The sequence below is a fragment of the Leptonotus elevatus genome, chromosome 2 (genome assembly GCF_054856555.1).
Source record: "Leptonotus elevatus isolate MCC_2025b chromosome 2, RoL_Lele_1.0, whole genome shotgun sequence".
Lineage (NCBI taxonomy): Eukaryota > Metazoa > Chordata > Actinopteri > Syngnathiformes > Syngnathidae > Leptonotus > Leptonotus elevatus.
In genome coordinates this window covers 11,319,121-11,341,350 of record NC_141240.1, presented here as the reverse complement: position 1 = coordinate 11,341,350, position 22,230 = coordinate 11,319,121, and the positions used below count along the sequence as shown (strand labels likewise).

At 38.8% G+C, this 22,230-nt stretch overlaps 1 protein-coding gene across 1 annotated transcript in view; it reads right to left on the bottom strand.

The window, feature by feature from the left end:
- LOC147178414 (cadherin-4-like) overlaps nucleotides 1-22,230 on the bottom strand; it is a 243,814-nt gene that overhangs the window by 61,484 nt on the left and 160,100 nt on the right. Inside the window, exon 5 of the mRNA XM_086068548.1 lies at nucleotides 14,050-14,247. Coding sequence (XP_085924674.1) covers nucleotides 14,050-14,247 — 198 coding nt within the window. The remainder of the gene's footprint in view (nucleotides 1-14,049; nucleotides 14,248-22,230) is intronic.

Sequence of the window (22,230 nt, the reverse complement as noted above, 5' to 3'; positions counted from 1 at the left end):
CATAAAGCACATGTTCCATTCCCGGTCAATGCCTCAACACTGCCACTCCCAAGCCTGGATAAATGGGAGGATCGTATCAGGAAGTGCCAAAAACTGTCAAGGGTAAAAACTGGGCCAGATAAATCATGTAAGAGACTTCCTGTGGCAATCATTGACGGTAAAAGCCAAAGGTCACAAGGACATGCTTTTATTACTGTTTTGGATTATTTGGTTTGTTGAAGCTTCTAATAGTTGCTATGTTGACAACACTTTCAATTATTTACCTAAATACAATGAAAATTAATGTGTTTTTCATTTACTTTTCTGAAAAGCAAATGTCAGCTTTACTGCACAATAGCCAATTGTTTTAAAAAATTACACTTGGGAGCAGTCCCGTTCGGAGTGATCTTCAAAAGCATACCATTCAACCAAATATGGACACACAGCAAAAAACTAACCTCATCATTTTTCTCAGAAGAATGAATTCCCTGGGAACGAAAGTTGGGCCTGTGCAAATCATCATGCTGATGATAGATGTGGAGATATTTCAGTCTGGAACAACGTGGTGAGCAGACACAAATCCAACACTGCTTAAATCCATCAGTGTATCAATATCACACTGTATATTTAGCCAAACGGCGGTTGTTTGAGCTGGAGCAAAACTCACATCAGGGGTTTGGAACGGAAATATAGAAAGTGAATACTCCAGGAGACAAAATCAAACAAAGAGCTTTAACCAGCCAACATGTGTTATTAAGCAAAACAAATAAAATGCTGACATGACTGTTTGAGTTCGACACCCGAGTGGTCCAACGTCTCTTTCTTCTCACGCACTTTACAAGACTCACATCCCTGCAGAACAAATTCTCAAATAAGTACTCCATATTGGCAAGAAGCCTGCCAATGGAGGGGCATTAAGCGCTTTGAGAACACAATCGCTAAAATATGGCTGCCAATAAAAAACATTAAATGCTCATTGCATTTTCTTATGCATGCCTGTATAAGGAAAGGCATCTACACTGCTCCTCCCTCCACACCACAAAAAAAAAAAAACATTATAAAATTTCACATTTAAGAGTGGCCTTTTATTGTGGACCACCTAAGGCACTCCTGTGCAATAATCATGTTGGCTAGTCAGCATCTTGTTCTGCCACACCGGAGGTGGATTAATTATTTCGATCAAGAAGAAATGCTCTCTAATATGGATTTAGACAGACAAGCGAAGTCAAGCGTGAAGTGCAGTCTGTGTGCATAGGTGGAGTTTTTCTTTACTTTGGTATTTTGGTAGAAAGGGGTGCATGCCCCATTATGCGCCGTTGTGGGAGGGAACACAGCCAAATTAACAGCCAATGGAAGCGGCTCCAGTCATTCCCTTTAAATTCAGGAAACAAGAGAGGCACACGGATTGCATGGCATATAGATGTCAGAGATCGGCGCAGCAAAGCACATTTAAAAGGAACTGTAAGAAGGTCTCCACTTGTAGTTGATGTAAAGTTGGCGATCGTGCGTCCGTGCCTGACAACCCCTTCTTTTGATGAATGCACCCCTAATAGTGCGATTAATCTGCGGTAATTAATGATTAATGCGATCATTTTTTGTGATTAATCAATTAACACTTTAACTTTGCACTACTTCATTTGCATATTTTGTTGAATGCTGATTGAATGTGAAAATGGCTCACATTGTAATTTTCTATTCTTGTCCTTGCTCATATCAATAATAATTAGAATACATTAACGCTGCAGGCTAGTGTTAACATTTTGTTTGTTATATGTTTTAATAATTAAACTATTTGTTCTTTTAAACACAGTTGTCATGATGGCTGGGTTTGTCTAAAGAAAAAAAACCTCCCGTTTTTACCCATAACTGTCTGTGTGCTACACGGGAATGCTCCAGAGTGGGAGGAAGAAAAAACAAGCAGCGAGTAATGAGGGAGAGTTAAAAACGTGTTGTTGCTTACCACCTTGTTGACTTGACTGGGAAGTTACACGCTGTTCGGGCTAACCAAATCAGTGTGGAGCGCACTGAAACTACACTATCTCGAGAAAATGTGGCAGCTACCTCGTGTCATTGGCTGTTTTTTTTTGCTTTGTTTTTTGCTGAAGGTAGAGGGACAATGGGGCAATGAATTGAGACATGACGACTGTAAGAGTACGGGCCAGGGACGTGCAGTTTCTCCACCCCTGCAAGTACAGACTAACAAAACAAAAAGCTATTAATGATTATATTAAATTATTTTCCATTTGATTTCTCTGGTCCATGCTTTACATTGATTTCCTTTTCAATCCACTAATGTCAATGAGTTCATTATCAACGTAGCTGAATTTGCATATTTCCTGTTCAAATACATAGGTGAGAAAACATTTTGAAAGAAATTGACGCAGGCAGTTATTGCCGTGTGTCCTCACAAAAGACATTGCTGTTTGTCATTATATCCCAAACATGTTTTTATCACATATGAACTGCACATGCTGACGACGTTCAACAGTCCGTCTAATATAGTCAATGAACGTACGTGCGTGACGTATTTAGTCTTTCTGATTGGTGTCGCTGCCAGCAGCTGGCAGTGCTGAAATCCATTGGTGCAATGTGTAGAAGAAGCGCAAATTATTGATTTTGACACAGATTTGGTTTGTTAGAAACATCAGACATGTAGGTAATATTTATAATTGGGCCTTTACAACATTAAATATAGTCACTGGCAGCACTCGTTTCCGAAAGATTTTGTGTAGCTCTGTGCAGTTCCACAAAAAATGTGTCGTTTTCACAGTGAACTAACTCTTTATTGCTCTGTGATCTTTAACTACTTGCACCATCCTGCGGTTTCTCCCATGGACTCAAAAGGGGGGAAAAAAAGTGTACAGTTTTGCTGTCCCGTATTGTCTTTGTTCAGGGATAAAGCTGGACTGTGACCAAACAAAAAAAAACAAAATAAGCACCTATACAAAGGCAACAATGCAGCATATGATCCTTTGTTTGGTGCTTGTCTAGTACAAGTAATTACACTCTGCCTGCGCATTCTTATTCTCTGTTTGCTCGCGGCTTTATGTGTGTACCAGTGTATGTCTCTGCAGGAGGGAGATGGAAAAAGATGAAGGGGGCAGTTACAACGTCAGTGTTGGCCGGCGATCTGATGAGCAGAGTCCAAGTGGGCTCAATAGACCCTAAGGTGGAGACCGGGAAAATCATTTCTCTTTGCAAGTTGATGAGAACCAACACAAACAAAGACAAGGTTCGAATTCACTACTATATTTACTCTGGCATGCTTTCTGTCTTTCTGCTCTTTGGTTTTCTCATCTCTGCTGACATATACCATATTTTTTTAGGGTTTGGGATTTAAAATCATTTTTTTTTTTTTAAATGTGTATATATTTTAAGAACGGGTAAAGTTGGGAAATCACTCACTAACCAAATTCCCCACTTTGGTACCCCTTTCAAAACCAGGGTTTGGAGGCTTACTTTTAAAATGTATTCCATTAAAGTTAGAAGTTACCTGCTAAAAAATGTAGTTAGTAACGTAATCCAAGTACCATAATATTAAAGTAATGTAACTTGATTACTTTTGGATTACTTTTGGATTACTTTTGGATTACTTTTGGATTACTTTTGGATTACTCCAATACCGAGTATGCTCATGAAGACAAAATAAAAATAAATATCACCACAATATATGTTCTATGCAATGTGCCCCTGCTATTTGCGGGTGATAGGGACCCGGGAAGCCTACAAATAGAAAAAATCCTTGCGTAATTGACATCTATTAAAAAGCATGTAGGCTATAGATAGGTTGATTGATCGATTGAAGGCCATATGCTGTATATAGATGGATAGAGTTAAAGCTGGTGTTGCTGTAATGTGGAACAGGGAGGAAAGGGACAAATTATGCTTTTGAAAGCAACATTCCCCATGTTAGCTCATTTCACCCACATGCACGCACTAATAATGAGGATGACGATGCGTGACATCAACTGCAAAATAAACTTTTATCCCAGTCACAAGTTTAGCCGTGTATATGTTGTGTATGATTTTTAAATAGTGAATTGGTGGGAGGAAGATTTGTTTGAAAGGTGTAACTCACATTATAGTTGTAGGCTAGCGGGCTAGCAAGAAGCTGCAGCGCGTAGCATGCCGCTGGACTCTCAGCTCAAACTTTCGGTCCTTGAGCAAGCCGAGTAAGTTCCAAACAGGGAATACCCGTCGCCATTTCCTCCTCTCGTCCGTGAAGCTTTTTTAAACTACCCGCGTGTGGAGGACACGACTAGCCAGTTCCCAACCTCATCACCGACATGTACAGCTTCAACAACGGTCTCTCTCTCGCACGTGTACTCTCTCTCTCTCTCTCTCTCTCTCTCTCTCTCTCTCTCTCTCTCTCTCTCGCCCTCTCTCATCGTAGAAATTGTAATCCCTCGAAACAATCCCCATTTTTAATAAATGTACCTGTAATCTGATTACATGTTTTTTCCTGTACTGTAACGCAGATCACATGACGGCTGTGTGACTTTCATACACTCACAAATGGCAGCTTCCCCATCCATCATGGTGATAGACAGGCAAATTATACAACTAAAATTTTAAACATTGAACTTTTTTAATGAATGATGGCCAACAACCACAAGCATTTAAAATCATAATCAGTGTGTACTTTACATTTATTTGCAACGGAAATTCTGAATGTATATATTAGGGCTGTCAAACTTAAAGCATTAACTAATTAATTAATCACAAAAATTATGGCAATAATCATTTTATAACGCAGCTTAATCACACTATTAATTTTGACCACAGATGGATCCTTTAGCTTGACAGCAGATGGCTACATTAAAGTTGCACAGGTTGTGTTTGAGCATAAAACATAACGAACATGCATTAAAGTAAACCATTTAATAAATGTTTGCATATGACATTCAGAATATTTGTTCATGTCAAAACATTGGGATCATTTTTTCCCCATTTTAAATTATGCAAGTAATTAACTGATTAGAAAAAGAGGAGGATGTGCGTGTGCAGTGGATACAATTTTTTGAAGACGTCCTCATAACATTACATTTCGAAAGAATTAATACATAACAGGTGCTCTTCAAATTTGGCGGGCAAAAAATGTTGCTAGAAAAGCCTTTTTGATCACAATTCTAAGATGTGATTAATCTGATTAAGAAATGTAATCATTTGACAGCACTAGTATATATTCAACTCTCACTTACATCTTTGTTCCTACTTAAATTCTCTAATGTGATCTGCTAAACTCTCCTCACCTTGTTCTGTATGCCCGCTCCTCTTTCTTAGACTTTCACTGCCTGTCTTTCAGCTGTTTTTGTTGTCGCTGTGTCTGCCAGTGAAGCACAGCAGCCATTAATCATTGGTAAAAACGAGCAGAGGACACCTTAGGGAGGGGAAAGTTCTCTCATTTTTGCTCTGAAAATGTTTTTTTTTTTCAAAGCACTCCTTGGAGAGAGATATGGAAACTGGAGCACAGGTGCTGCCACAAGCACAATAAACATTAACCGATGCATTTGCAACCCACACCCAGTCTAATACAGGAGTCACAATTTTGTTCAGAGTCTGCTTTGCAGAATTGTTTAACATACTTTATAAAGCTTTAACATGCCAATGACAAATAACCAATGCAATATGTTTAATTATTCATCAGCAGAGTTTTCTGGGCCTTTTAATTTGTAGGCCAAAAAGGCCTGTAGGTACCCAGTCTTTAAGGCCAATCATTAAAAACAACTTGCTGCTATTAATGTGCGCACTATTCAAAGAATAAATGTCTTGTTACACTTCTAGAAGCCAATATACAGAATAAAAACACAGGAAGCAAGCTATGCCACAAAGCAAAAAGCCTTCCAGCACTCCAAAATAAATTAGTCCTCTCTATCTGCCTTTTACCAATAAAAAAAAACGACTGTACTGTAGCTACCAACGATGCATCAAAAGCCAAAACAGTGGATAGGCTACTGCACAGTAAATTTCGTAGAGTAAATTTTACTCTAAAAATACTATATTCGGTCACACTCTAGCAGAGGTGGGGATCGTCATTAACTGGAATTGATGATTGATGGAAGTACCCACCTTATGGCATGTGCTTCAGCACTTTCAGCGATTGCTTGAAAATGTGAAGCCTTGAAAAAAAACAAGTGAAGCAGGATTACTTCTGTTGATCGCGGTGAGTACACACGGTTCTTCTCAATCCGTGTATTTTTGTGAGGCCTTGCATTATCAAGCATTTGCTGAAAGTGCTTAAGCACATGCCAAAAGGTGGGCACTTCCATCAATCATCAATTCCAGTCAATGACGATGCCCACCTCTGTTAAACAGAGTAAACTTTTAGAGACTTGAGAGAGAGTAAAATACTTAACAAAAAATTTTTAAAATTAAAAACTACAACAATAAGACATTCAAAGGTTGAGGAACAATCCCACAACCTTCAGCATGGAAGACGGACTACCACTTGAGCTATGCTAGACTTATTGTTAGCTAACATATTGCTGATGTGTCCCAAAGGAGACCAAAAAAGGGAGGGATACGAAGATTCCACATGACACCTGCGATATGACTCCGAGGAGGAGTGGCATGGGTCAGTGGTTAGGTTGGCTGTCTCCCAACATGAAGGTTCTGTGATTGCTCCTCAACTGTTGAGGGTTTTTTGTGTGTGTTTTTTTTTTTTTGGGGGGGGGGGTACTCTCTTCCGAGTATAAAGTTTACTCTATTTAGACTGTGACAGAATATAGTTTAAGCAGAGTAAAATGTACTCCACAAAATTTACTGTGTGGGGGATTTGGTCATATTTGCTCAAATAGGATAGAGCTGTATATGTATGCAAATAACAGTCACATAACGTATACCTAAAAAATATTACACATAAATAATGCCACATCATTTACCACTAGATTATGTATACATTTTCAGAAATTATAGCCAAATTTTGGCAGGTAAACGTAACCTAAAGCTTGAGAAAAGCATTCATTTATTTATAGAGTGCAATGTTTTGCAGTCCTTGCGTTTATCTATTAGAATTCACCTAAAATTGAAGCTTGAACTCTGAAAAAAAATCCCTTCTGAAAGACAATTAGTAAGAAGCGTATTCACAACAACAATATCATTATTGAGAATAGAAAAGGCGAGAGAGAAGTTCTGAGGAAAAACATTATTCATTGTGTGAACAATTACAAAACAGATTGGGAGAAAATGAGAAAGTATAGGACAAGTAAAATTGAGTTTACACACGGTTTACTTAGCACGTTGATGAAATTCCGATTCCAAATAAAAAACCTCACTTGCCCCTGCCCATTGTCACAGGCAAACCCATGCCCAACAAACGCTAAAAATAAATGGCACAATAATAGTGTGTTTTTCTGGACAATCATTTATTTCTACTACGTTAAACACTTGGATGAAATTGTTTTTCAACTCTATTTTTTTTCTGACTGTTTTCTAATGGGAAATTAAGGGAACAAGGGCGCCAAAAGTAAATAAAAGTTATGTTGATGCTTATCTTTACCTAAGATACAAAAATGTAGAATACGGAAGATGAATCAATGGGAGGTTTCAGAAAGCTTTAGCTTTGCTGATGTCTGTTTTCTGTCTTTCAGCAGTCCACATAAAAGAACAACAAAATCTGCTTTGTTAAATTGTGCCCCACACTTCTCACACTCGAACACACCAGCAATTGTTTTTTGTTTTGTTTGTTTTTTTATAGCTTCCTCACCTTACAATTGCCTTTTCCGTGTTCATATATTTGCTGCTTCATTGTTGTGTTGACCGATGAAAAATCAAGAGTAACAACAGCAAATCATTCTGACTTGACATGAGACAGCTCAGTTCACAGGTAACCGGTGTTATTTTCAAACAACTGTCTTTTGTTAGTGTTGAACATATAATCCATCATGCCTTTTCTAATTGACTTAACTAAGAAACAGTGGATGCTTGTTAAGCTATTACTCTGTCGTTTGAATTTCTATTTGTTGATCTGGCGAGCCCTTAATGGAAGTGATGGACAAAGCATTTGTTCTCTTTAAGCAATGGCAGATGCACACGTTTCATGATGATGAGATGGTATGTTTGTCAATGTCAAACTCATTGCCTTTATTTATAGACTTTAAATACCAGGGGTGTTTGTTTTTCCCAATACAAAAAGCTCCATGTTTTCTCTATTTTCTTAAAAGAGGACAACCACTCCCTGCAGACTGAAAACATTTGGGTTTGACTTAAAAGGATTAATATGAGACAAGATCAACACTTCAGCATTTACTGTATGTACATCCGTGAAGATTAGTCAGCCAATATAAGAATGCAAGCCCTCTGGTAGTTTCATAGATGAGCTCGTATGTTGGGGATAAAGAGCAGATCATTCCTTTTTGGATGCTTAGGTAAAAAAAAAAAAAAATAAGCCTATTCTTCTTGTATCCGTACTTTGGTTCACATTTGTGACGACAATTAGGACATTCAATGATTGTTATTGTGAGCAATACATCTATTCCAGCTTTACAATAGCTTATTTTCCCACCCAGAGACAACTCAAAGATTTGATGTTGGTTACACCTCTGATTAATATACAATGTAGCCAAACCCAAATCTTAATAATAAAAAATAATTATATAATAGGACACTCCTGAGCCACACACAATGATATGTTCCATGAGTTTTGCTCCCTTAAAAAACAGATGGGCTCAAACAAAATGTGTTTTTCTCTAAGAAGTTGTGCATTAGAGGCAGATGAAAACAACTTTAATTAAAAAGAAAAAAGAAAAAAGCTCAAATGGTGATCGCTTGTATCATAATTGTCTTTTGTTGAAGGCAAATATTTTCAGTATCCAACAAAAATAAATTAATAAACCATAATAGTTCCATGCTTTTGAAGGGAAGTGTGTTTGATTTCATTAATTAAGAATTTGAAGAGAAAAACTAAACACAGGTAAAAAAATAATAATAATAAAAAAGCATACTGTAACAGCGGAAATTATTGTTCACTTCATAATGATGTAATTTGGAAAATGATGAAAAGCCAGGGCAAGAATTCCAGCTATACTAGGAATGGAAAAAGAAAAAACAAACATCTTTTTGAATTCTGACACAATCTCAGTTTTTTGCAAGACTTTCAAGACTACACGTGAAGTCAACCGTGCCCCAGAGCCACATCAGGCTGAGAGTTTGCAGGCCAGTCAGTGGGGTCCTGACACGTAACTCATCCCTTGCTAGCCTGATCAAAGTGGTGGTGCTGCAGAGTTGTAGGTGAGAGCTACTGTCAGTGTGCCTGCCCAACTGACGGCAACTGGGCCGAGGCGGGATGAAGAGGAGAAGTGGTGCGAGGGCGGCTGTCTGCATGTCACTCAATGCTGCACTGGATGACAGAACGGCCCATTAGGGAAGAGAGTGACTTCACAGGCCATTAGGGCAGGCAGCACATGGCACATAGACCACTGAGGGATGGCAGAATTGCAGGTAGGCAGAGAAGGTCTCATTATTTGCATAATAAATAGATTTGATTGTTTAACACTTCTTGGTGGTCGATGTGAAAACCAGATACACGTCAGCCTCAATTCTCAAACGGAGTACCAAAGTGGAGCAAACAAATAAATAATAAGTGAAGTATCATCCACTTCCCAGAGCCGTCTCCTTGTTAAAGTTTCTCGTTTTCAATATGGCCCCCCGGCTGCCCTCGAGCCATCATTAAAGACAGACATCCAACAGAGGCATCAAAATGCATCACTTGCCCCTTGTTCTCACCAGGCCCTGGCGGTCCCATTTACAGCATCGAGTAGACACTGTTTGAATGAAAGATGCACTTTAAAACAGTTTTTTTTTTTTTTTTGCTCAAACTTCTCCATTCCTCTTCAAACTGACTTATCTTTTACAGCCAGTTACTGACCATCTCTGCACATTCTAAGACACCATACAATCATGGGGCACTTATTACAAACAAACACTTTCCTTTTTGATGTACATTGTCTTTTTTTGTTTTTTTGTTTTCTCATTTCATACAGACGGGACAGAAAAAAGTTCCCTCCACGCTGCTTTTCCCTGGTGGCTGGATAAAACCCTTCTTGAAAAACAAAGACTAGATTCCAAAGAGAAAAACAATAAAGACAGATATGAGGCATCTGTTGCGCGATTTAGGGACAAAAGAGATGAAGTGGGAGGTTTTTCTTCAGCTTGAGGAAAAAACTGATGACAACATATTTTAGAACTACGGTATAGCAAGAAAAGTAAAGTGAGAGATGGGAAAGAAGCAGCTCTCTTTCAGAATGACATCTTTTTGAAGAACTATACCACACGCGTGCAGATCACTATGAGAGAGACAAATCTTGCAATCTCTCAGAGACAACCTCTGAATCTTAAAACACAACATATTTGCATCCATTTTCATTTCAGTTTTATTTATTTCCCTTCCCTGACCCTCAAAATAGCTTCACAATATATTAGAACTTGCTATTTTACCCCCTAAAAGCCAGAGCTGCCTTCTGAATGAATTCTTGTTTAAAAATAACTATAATCTGTTACTAGATGAATGACCATTGGCTTTTATTTATGAATGCCTATGAGTGAGCCATTTGTTATGTTGGAATGGTGGTATAGAAATAATACTCAGAAAATACTTCTGAAAACGTCTGATGAAGGAAACCATGAAAGCTTAACAAAGCAGAAATAATGATTAGTTTCATTGCAAACACAGAATCCTTCACTGTTAGTGCTTGTTGCTACTTTGAAGACTGCTCTATGTCTGGTAGAACTTATCAGAGTGGTTTCAAACACCTTATGCTTTTGTGGCTTTTATTGCATCAAGGGGACAGCAAAACCATCTGGATGAATATGGGATTCAAAGCATTTTTTCCCTCAAACCCATCACTGCTTTGTATACGGGGTCAAATTTCGCCCCTATAAATTCTGCTACTCAAATAACAAAGACATTTTTTATTTTATTTTTTTCCCACAAATTTAACTTCAAAAGTCCAGAGTGCCACTTCTGACCCCTGCATGGAGCTATCTAGTGAATGAATATTACACTAAGATGAGCCAGAGTGGTAGTGACAAGATGGCTGGCAACATGCTGTTTTGTTGAGCTGGAAATGTATCCAAACAAAACCATCTGCTCAGTAAATCATCAGTTGTTAATTTTTGTTGTGTGTTTTTTTTTTATTAATCTATTTGGTATGATCTTGCAGAATGCCTTGAAGTATGTTTTATATATATTTTGATAAATTAGCTACTCTGAGCTAGTTTAAAAAAACATTGGGTCAAAAATGACACTGGGTGTATGGGTTGAAAAATGTCAGCCACTTTGGTTATGGTGACTTTGTCACAGAGAATGATGACAGTCTTTTATTTGGCTAAAGACTTGAAATGAGTTAATTCGTGTAATATATTAAGTTAAAGGTACAGAGATTAACAAATACCTATATTTTTTCAAGGAGTATGGCCAGTTGCTCTTTTAGGACAGGGAAAGCAACAGAGAAGTGCACTGTAAGACAAGCATTGGAACAACTTGAAGCTGATGATAGTGACTTTGGCGCAGAATTGGACAGCGATAGTGATTCTGATGAATTGTTTCAACCGTATGAAAGTGAGGGTATCTTCTAAATCTTCTGCCCAAGAAGATGGGCAATTTACAGAGACTGCGAGCCAACAGTTAGACCCTAATTGTGCGGTCCCGGTCAAAATGGGTTTACGTGTCCTGCCTCGTATCTTCATCATTAAAATTAAGATTGTCCGCCCCGAACCAGTCGTGGCCGTTTGAAAATCCTCAGTGTCCTGGGGGTCTTTGGGCGGCCCGGAGATAAAGGACCGACAAACGTCGGATTTTTACCGGGGTAACTTTTTGAAAAATCCTCGGTGTCCTGAAGGTTTTGGGCCGGTCATATCTCCCCAGCCCTACGTCCTACTGGGGACATATGGGCATCAGCGGATTCGTCTCGACGAGACCTTTCCAACAGTGTATGGCCGGTCGAGTTTTTACGACCTGGAGATAGAGGTCCGACAGTTTCCCCAATTTCATGCCCAGGAACGCTCCAGCGTGCATCCTCCACCGCCCCATGGCTCACCCCTAGGAACTGTGAGGAAAAAACGTATGTCGAAGTGCAATCTGATAACTGACAAAGACCTGTCCAAGAAAGGCCGTGGATCCTACGATTATCGAATCGAGTCTAACACCAACACAGTTTGAAATGGCAAGACACAACAAGTTTGATGTCAACATATGCTGGACCAGAGCCTTTGGGAAAAGCTATGCGCTGGGACAAGTCCAAAAAAAGAGTACACCTACATAGATCAACCGAACATCATCAAAGAGTACAACACTTCCATGGTGTTGACATGCTGGATGCACATCTTGCGCGCTGTAAATTTCCCATCTGGACCCGTCGCTGGTACAGTGGAAGCTCATAGTTCGAACATCTCAAAACTCATACAAATCGGACTTTGACCAAAAAATCTGAGTAAAAAATGCCTGGAGTTTGACCTCATTCTCGGAGTTTGAACATCCAAGCAAACCAAGCAAAGTCGAACGTACCTTGATTGGGTAGCCGAGTGAAGCCGAGCAATGCCGAATGCTCACATTGCGATAGTGGAGACGAAGCGCTGTCATTTCCAGTCTGAGCGTGTGAATACTCCCGGAGGTGCTCCGTACATTCGCGAGTGCATTTTGATTTTTCCACGCCAATTTTCTTCGACATAGGCCCAAAGAAAGACAACAGTGCCGTTGGCAGAAAAGAAAAACGTACTGTGCTACGAACCATAATGGATTTAGGAAGGAGATTATCGCGCCGTTGTAACTACTTCCATAAATACTGGCACAACGACCCCCCTTAACTGTTCAACAACGTGCCTGATGCTAAACAGCGCACAAGGACCCTTTGGTAGTCTAACAATATGCCCAATGTAAAATACACTAACTCAGCACTGAACTAAAGCATGCAGTCATTAACATAGCATTTTTCATCCACTGAAGCCATCACACCACAACAAAAAAGGTATTTTTTATTGTACAAATTCTGTACAGGGTGAACATACTTTTTATATAAATAGTAATTAAAATAGGAATTTTCTGTTTTTGGAGCTTGGGAACGGATTAATTGCATTTACATTATTTCCTATGGGAATTTTTTTTCGGAGGTTGAACAATTCGGACTTTGAACACTTCACAGGAACGAATTGTGTTCAAACTCTGAGGTACCACTGTATATGATATTTTTCTGGCAATTCATGTCTGTTGTAGTGATCAATGCATGGCCCCTTTACCAGCGTGACTGTGAGGCACAGGGAATCACTGGATCTAAAGTTTTCAAACTTCGCAAGTTTAAGGGTTTGGTTGCTCAATGCTTGGTTGAAGTTGGAACAGCAAGAAAGTGGGGTAGGTCATCAACTTCTAGCTCCTCCTCCCCCTTATCCCCGCCACCACCAAGATTTCTTTGAGTTTATCAGAGTGCAGATGTCCGTTTTGACCAAATCAGCCATTGGCCTGTCAAGGAGGAAAATCTCTGTTGATGGGCTGTGTGACAAGAACTCAAGACTGAAATGCACTGTGAAAAATGTGCAGTACCTCTCTGCATTACCAAGAAAAAAGAAATTGTTTCAAAGACTACCACAATGTCTAGCGTGAGTTCTAACAGAACAGCTCTTTGGATAAGAAAGATCCATGGTGTTTTTTTTCAGCAGTGATTTTGTCCCTGTGTTCTTGTTTCCATTGGCCAAAGTGTGTTTGTACATCCAAAATCCAGTTCTAACATGCAACAAATAAAGCAAAAACAAACAAAAAAATTGTGTATTTGATTGATTATTTTCTTAAATTCAAAATTGTTTACTGACAGTTTTTGTTATTGTGATTTTTCGAAGAGATACCCCTAAATCCCAAAGGGTAAAATTTCGCCCTATTCCTGTATTAGGGAATAAAGGGTTAAAATTGAAAAAACAAACACAAAAAAACATATATTTTGGTGTTATAGCAGTCATTCAATGTATAATTCATAATTTTCCAAAGAAGAAAAAGGTTCTTGGGTTCTCCAGGGATATACTGTACATCCCAATCAGTATTGAGTCTAGAGACACCTTAGTTATCATTTTACAATGAATCACACTTACGCTGACGAGCATCTGAGGGAACGGTCCTCGAGAATTTTCAGCAACATTGATTGGCGGGATCACCCAGTCTCGCTTTTGCCTTCGGAGCCCCTTGGAGGTGTTCCGGCCCGTCCCTGAGAACATGATGACAGGAGGTGGTGCTTCGAAGGCTTCCTTCTTCTCTTTCCTCTCAGCAAACTTCCCATCTTTGGTTGTGACCTTTGAGACAGGAAAAAGCTTGATTTGTTGATGCTAAGTAACTCGATTTTCTTTCAGCTTCTACACATAATACAGTATATGAGGCTATTGCAATAACATACTGCTAATTAAGAAAAATGTCCCTTTCATTTCTTTATGATCAGTAAATCCTTTAGTAGTTGATTTCTTGTGGATCAAAGTGAATGTTTTTTCAGTGTCTTCTGTGCACGTCTTTAAACCTTATTCTTTATAGAGTGAGTTTCATCTTGGAAATCATAGTGCTGCTTTTTTAAATATCACCCAAATGTTACTAAAAAGTCTGTCATCATCATAACTAAACATAGCATTATGTTGCTATGGAAACAAAGTGCACAATCCTCAAGATAATTAGCACCATCGTGTATCTCTCAGTGACATGGTCAATACAACTTGTAATAATGGTGGACCGTCCAGCATACCTCCCATGATAGCACTAATGTTGGAAACCAAAACAATTCTGAAAATATAAAATGATGCTTTCAAATATAAAGGCTTGTACTCAATGGAAAGTGTCTGTACAGATGCTAGTAAATCATTTTAATCAGCAGGTCACTTGGCATAATTTTCTTGAGATTTGTAGTCAATGTCATCCTCTGCTAAAAATGCACGGACAGAATGAAGAGGAAACAGATTCTAGAGTAGTGACAGATTTACCTGCCTAAGACATGGTTCTGCCACTGATATTGATTGATGTTGGTTCAGTTTGCTGACTATATTCCAAATGGATTACTGGACTAGTCCCTTTAAATTGTGGGCCAGTCTCTTGGGGGGTAAAACTGAGTAAAATAATAATTAAAAAGCACTTCAACGGCCGCAAAAGATGCCTGCTCACCGGGCATCTGCCCTCTAGGCCAGATGGGTAGTCCAGCCCTGGATTGTAGTAAAACTATATGGATTTTAGTAAAACTTCTCAAGTGCACTTTATCCCAAAAGTTGCTAGTTAGTACCATTGATGGCTGTAGAACTCTTAAGTGGGAGGACTGGCAGTGAATGAGTAAATGAGTAATTGTAATGGAGTAAAAGTAGTTCATTACTACCCACCTCTGCTTTTCATTTTTAAATGTACAATGCATATTATTATTATTATAAAAAAATGTAGTATAAAAAAAAAAAAAAATTGCCGGGTTTAGTTGAGCCGGCCGTGGCTCAGGGCGTAGAGATGGTCGTTCAGTAACCAGAAGGTCAGCTGTTCGATCACCACTCTCCCCAAGTCATGTGTCGTTGTGTCCTTGGGCAAGGCACTTCACACACATTGCCTCCAGTGCTACTCACACTGGTGTATGGAAGGGCGGTGGTCGGAGGGGCCGTAGGCGCACACTGGCAGCCACGCTTCCGTCAGCCTGGCCCAGGGCATCTGTGGCTACTCAAGTAGCTTACCGCCACCACAGTGTGAATGTGTGAGTGCATGAATAATGTATCCATTCCATTGTAAAGCGTCTTTGAGTGTCTAGCAAAGCGCTATATAAATATAAATCTGATGCATTATTATTATTATTATTGGATTCTGAAGTATTCGGTTTAGGTGAACGGTATGGGATTTTTAATAGGTTTTAGGTAAACTAATGAGTACACACTCACACGCATGCACACACACCCTCACATACACTCGCACATGCACATACTCACCCACATACAAAATAAAAAATTAAAAATTAAAATTTAAAATTTAAAATATATATACATATATTATTATTATTAGCCATCATTATGTCTTGACCACTTGACTTTATGTGCTTTGATGCTATATATAAAGCTGACAGCATAAACTATAAATGATGCTAATCAATGAAAAAAAGAGAAAGACAATAAACATTTATCAAAATACATATTCTCATTTTAAAATAGCACAAAAAAAAAGAACTATGAAGTCTGCTCGTCATGCTTCTCAGAGTACATAGAAATAAAGATATTTCTAATATAGTTGCAGAGCTTTATTTGTTGTTGTTAAGTAATTCAATTACAGTATGTTCAAGTACATCATCACTTGTAACGTTGTATTGGGTTATTGAGTTCTGAATGATGCAACACATGCTCAAGGGAATAGAGATGATGATCCAAAGGTTGTATCAGCTTGCTAATGCTGGGGATGTGTTGGGCAGCTATTTTATCAACATACAGGGATACAGAGAAGGCAAGACAAAAATGTCAAGAATCCAGGCACAACCATCATTGCTGAAGCAGTGCATCACTTGTGCTCTGCTCTCTATCTCAATCACTCTCCCCTGAGCTATCTCTTGCTCACATGCTCCCCCATGCCCTTCTTTTGCAGTGATATTGTTTTTCTACTTGACAGCTTGTTTCAATAACTTGGATTCCTGTAGCACTGCTATGTGTATGGCTGATGACGTACAGAAAAACAAACAAAACAACAACAACGAAAAAAACAGCCGGAGTTTACTGAGATTTGCCAGGAAGTGAACACTTTTGTTGTCTCAGACATTTGCCACACTAATGATGACCAAGTAAGTGTTCTCTGAAGTCACATGCAAACAAACATTTTGTAATAGGAGAGGAAGAAGAGTTCGTCATTTTAGGTGCATTTTGCTTTTATTTGTTGATTTTACATTTTCTTTAAGCAAGATGCAGCCACAAATTTTACGTGAAAGAATAGCCTCTTGTTTTATTCTAATTTCTCCCTAATATATTTGATTACTTTTTAACAGACTGTGACATATTTTTGTGAATGTCCTCTGTCACATTCTCAAATGGGGATGTGTACGGGCTCCTCTGGTTTTTGTTGTTGTTTTATTTATTTATTTATTTTGAATTTTTTTATCCTTTTCACAGGCATATCGTCTTATTGGCTCTTCTTAAATGGTTGAATGGGCTGTAACAGGTCTGCATGTAAAAATTATGCCAGTATTCGCCCCCCTGAAAAACCCAGCAGTGATTTAAGTTTTTTTTTTTATGGACAGCGGGCTGACTCGCCGCTCTGTCAATGAGTAAAAGTTGGTTGGATGTTTGATATTTGCGTATATAGGGACCATCCACAAGTTAAATATTTCAGGGTGACTTATGTCAATCAATCAATCAAACACATACACACATAACATACATTAAAATGCAACTCAAGGTGCTCCCCCTAACATTTTCATGATCATACCCACACCCAAAAAAAAAAAACATGGTACATGGTGGGGCACAGAGACGACCGCTCCGCCCGCAGGAGAAGACCAGCTCACCCCTCCAAGTGCATGAGAAAACACTGGAGCTAAAAACTTAAAGAAAACCAAATAAAAAAAAATAAAAGCCAGAAGAAAACAGAATAAAAGGCAAAAAGCAAAGCTAAAAATATGAAAATGGAACAGGGAACTAAGAAAAGAAGCAAAAAAATGAAAAACAAATATGTATATATTTAGTTATCATTCTGAAGCAGCTGGAAATATTAGACCTTTACAAACATCAAACTTTGGTAGTATCTATCATTATAGAGAAACTGGTTGAAACTGGGCGGCACGGTGGGTACAGAGGACGTGAGATCGAGTCCGGGCTTCGGCCTTCCTGGGTGGAGTTTGCATGTTCTCCCCGTGCTTGCGTGGGTTTTCTCCGGTTACTCCGGTTTCCTCCCACATTCCAAAGACATGCATGGCAGGTTAATTGAACACTCCAAATTGTCCATAAGTGTGATTGTGAGTGTGTGCCTTGTGATTGGCTGGCAACCAGTTCAGGGTGTACCCCGCCTGAAGCCAGCTGGGATAGGCTCCCGCGACCCTTGTGAGGACAAGCGGTTAAGAAAATGGATGGATGGATGAAATAAATAAATATAAATACTATCGATGGTGAAGAGGTGCACATTGTACAATTATGTATTTGGGCGCTGTGTTTGACTCCAATGTGAAATTAAGCGACTGACAACATTGCTAAGCGATCAAACAACGGTGATAGCATTTGCTGAGGAAGCACAACTCTTTCCACTTAAATAGATATTATGAACGGAGGTCTTGCATGTGAAGCAAGCAGCCCAAATTAGTATTATTCATACTTATTATATCCTATTTATTATCCACCTTTATTCTGCCGTTTTTTCCCCCCCATCAAGAATTTAGCATAATGTATCATGATGTCCTACTTGATGATCAGGAATACATTACATTTCTATAATACATTTCCATTATAATGTATTTAGAAGAGCAGTAATAAAGAGAACACAATGGATCATATTCTAAGTGTGTGGGTGTTTCTGTCAAAGTACCAGTATATCTGCTGTTGTAAATTTTAGATTTAAAAAAAAAAAAAAACTTCAATGACCACACATTTACATATAAAGAGAGTGTTTTATGTTTTCTTCATTTTATCTTTAGAGTACTTGCGTGCACTATGTTTCATTTGCAAACGACAACATTTTAGAGTAAAAAAAAAAGAAAAGCATTTAGAGGAAAAAAAACTGTGAGAAGTTAATGGTTCCTGGCAAATATTGAGTGTTGATGGTCCAGCACAATAGAGTATACAAAAAGTGCTTTCTCCTTGGCTCTGGTTTTATTTATTTATTTTATTTTATTTTTTTGCTCGGTCAAAGTCCCTCTGAGCTTTGTCTTGCATCTGCCAGCAGAAGCAACACTTTCAAGGTTTAGTAAGAGAAAAGCTTTTAAGACTGCTTCAAATGTGTCAAGCAACCATCCATATGGTATGGATTAGTCCGAGCAGGTGTTTGAGGGGTGGTGTATGAGGGGGCTTGGATGAAGGCAATGTGTTTAGTTTCAGCAGCATTTAATTTCCCCTTGAGAGAAGTGTTGAAAAGAAAAGTGGTCATTCAATTATGCCAAATCTATTTACAGGCAAAATCTTGACAAAAAAAAAAAGGACACAAAAATAAAAAAATCCTGCTGCTATGTCAATTTTGAGTTTCACTTTATGGAAGTGTAAGCACTCCAAGAGACCATTAAAAAAAAAAAAAGTGTTTCCTTTCAGTCATGTCCAAAATGTAACATTCTAGCGACACTCTGCCACACTGTTTTTACACAAAACAGAACCTGTCCAACCAAACACATGCGCAGACATTTTAAACACCTCTTCTACTGTTTGACAAGTTTGCTCAAACATGCACACCATTGTTTGTTTTCAGGCTTTGTCAGCAGACCACGATCTGACAGACACAAGCCAGGTCTGTACAAATGTATTCTTTTTCTTCCGGGACTTCCAAGCTTGCTGGGGATAACTGCAAGGTGATGTCGGGACAAGTAGTAGAAAGATGTGTTTTGGGGAATGGAAATCAAGGAATGAAGAGAAGGGTTGTCAGTAACAGAGGTGACCCCCCCCCCCCCCCCCCACACACACACACTTCTCTACCTAAATAAGTAATGCTCTCCATTCCTTCTTTTTTACACGTGCAAATAGATGCGAGGGAGTGATATTGAAAAGAGAGATATAGAAAAAAGACAACAACAAGAGAAAAGCAGACTTGTATGGTGCCCACCAGTGCGGCATGAGGCTTACAAGGTCTTTTTTACCAGCCAGTGTATAAAACAGATCAAATCCTGCTGCTCACAGGCACTCCCACTTTCTGTTCTTACACTGAACAACTACAGGAACTGATCAAAGAAACATATGCCTATATTGACATTGTACAAAACTGCTGTCAGCTATCAGAATTATTGTAATAGCAGCCTCAGACATTCAATACACTTGACTGTGAAATTTCGAGACCACAATGGAAATAAGCCTATGGCTTTATTGTGTTTTTTATCCCTTTGGCAGCAGTTGTGTCGTATGTTTGTAAACATGCTTTGTTTGTTGTCAATAAATATTTCAATCAATCAATCAATTCCCTAGGTTCTCACTTCTTGACATGCAGCCCTATGAATCAAAGAAAATAAATGAAAATCAAAAGTGCAGATTGGTTCCAAAATGCTAGTTGTATCATGCAGTTTAAAATCTGTACATTTACATGCGGTGGTTTTAAATTAATTAATTTATCATTTCAACATATTTTTAAAGCTGCCCCTTAAGAGCCTAAAAACAGTGCCGTGCATTGAGGACCTTCAAAGTAAGACACAGCTTCCAGTCATTTGTGCATTTTTTTTTGTCCATCATATATGCCTGTTATTTTGTTTCTGCCCAATCACATTACGACTTCATTGTGATTTCATGTCAATAAACTTCCCAGGGTCTTCAAACTCAGGATTTTTAGCCAATGCCAAATAGACACTATTGACTTTAACCAAACGGAACCAATCAGATTTCAGATTAAATAAACAGAGCCAGTTTGAAGGCCTTGGGTGATGTCAGCGTTTTTCCATCCTCTGATTGGTTCAGCTACTCCAGTGGCATTGAGTGACAAGCCAACTGAGGAGGACTGTTGCACATGATTGAAAATGTATTTTCAAGAAAATGAAAAAAATAATTTCCCCCTTGACTGTGGCAATAACCACATAACTATCTCTGACTATACTAATACTTAGCAAAACAGGATGGAGTTTGTCTATGTGTCTATGTTTATGGATACACAATGATTGTGAACTGTTGCTGTATAATGTAGTGAAGAGATTTAGATTTAAACATTATAATGAAAGATAAACCGTTTCACTGTGTGCGTGTTTTGTTTTTTTGCTGCATCGCCTACCACTGCTAAAAACACATGCTACCAACACAAAGACAGAAAGGAAATATATGTTATTTAACTGAGAATAGACAAACAATTTGAAATCAAATTCCAAAACTCACACTTATGCTCGATTGCTAAACACACAAGAACAAGAGCTACTGAGTGTGGAATGGTTGCAGCCCCCGCAGCAATGGTGCCTTCAGCCTTAGCCAGCTGGCGGAGGGCCAAACTCTTCCCCTCCACGCCGTTGCTTCCCCAAAATTCTGCACGCTTTGATATCAGCCAGGCCCTTGCTACACAGACATCTGGAAGTTATCATTCAACAGAGTGCAACAGACATATATTTTTTCTGTTGTTTCTGCGCTTTACTTTCTCTTACTGCTCTTTCTGCATACGGTACGTGTTGGGCCCAATGTGAATCATGTCTGATCCACGACCCGCTCGCTCACTTAACATTCTCCTCAGGATAGTTACATTAGTTGACTCAGTAGGAATGCTCACTTCTACTAATTGGCCGTTGGCCCAACATGCTTTCTTTTGTGTCCGTTGGAAAAGGAATTGACCTAATTTTCCTCTGTTGGGGCCAAGAACAAGAATTTATTTCGACTTTAGATCATGTAGAATGAGCTGTCAAATCGCAAATTCAAAAATAGGTTAATGTTTTTGGAAAACTCTTATCAAGCCAGCTTCACTGATCCCACCCCCCACACACACAATTGTTTTCCTACACTTGCATTGACTTTTTGTCTTGTAATTATTGTGGTACTCGGTTCATGAATGGACCTGTTCATGAAACAGATCCTGAAATTTAAATGAGTAGTTACAACATTGCATCTGGTAGCGTGCTTTGCAGTAATATTTTGTATGCACTCCCACTTGTCTGTACATGCTGATTAATATTGTGTGGCATATGAATTATGCTGAGAAAATTCATACGTTTCTATCCATTTCAGGGGCGGCCATTTTGACACTTGCTTTCAACTGAAAATGACATCACAGTTGCTCAGTGCTCAGTTAACAACCAATCACAGTTCGCCTGTTTAGTGAGTTTGGTCATGTGACATCTTCAAGCTGAGGCATGATTGTTTGTTACCTGAGTCCTGAGCAACCAATATGGCCACCCCCTAAAACGGATTTTAAAAAGTGGATTTTTGCTGTTTAATTTATATTCCATGAATGCAATATTCCTCAAAATGCCGTGTTTAGACTACTCAGGTCGCGCACAGACGTTCACAAGCTAGCTAAGCTGCTTGGTCGTTACCCAAGTCCTGAGCAACTGTGATGTAATTTCCAGTTGACAGCAAGTGGGCACAATGGCTGCCCCCTTAGATGGATAAAAACAGGTGGATTTTGCAGCTTAATACAAATTCCACAAGCACAATATTTATCAGAATGTTTTTTTTAGACTGGTTGGGGCACATAGA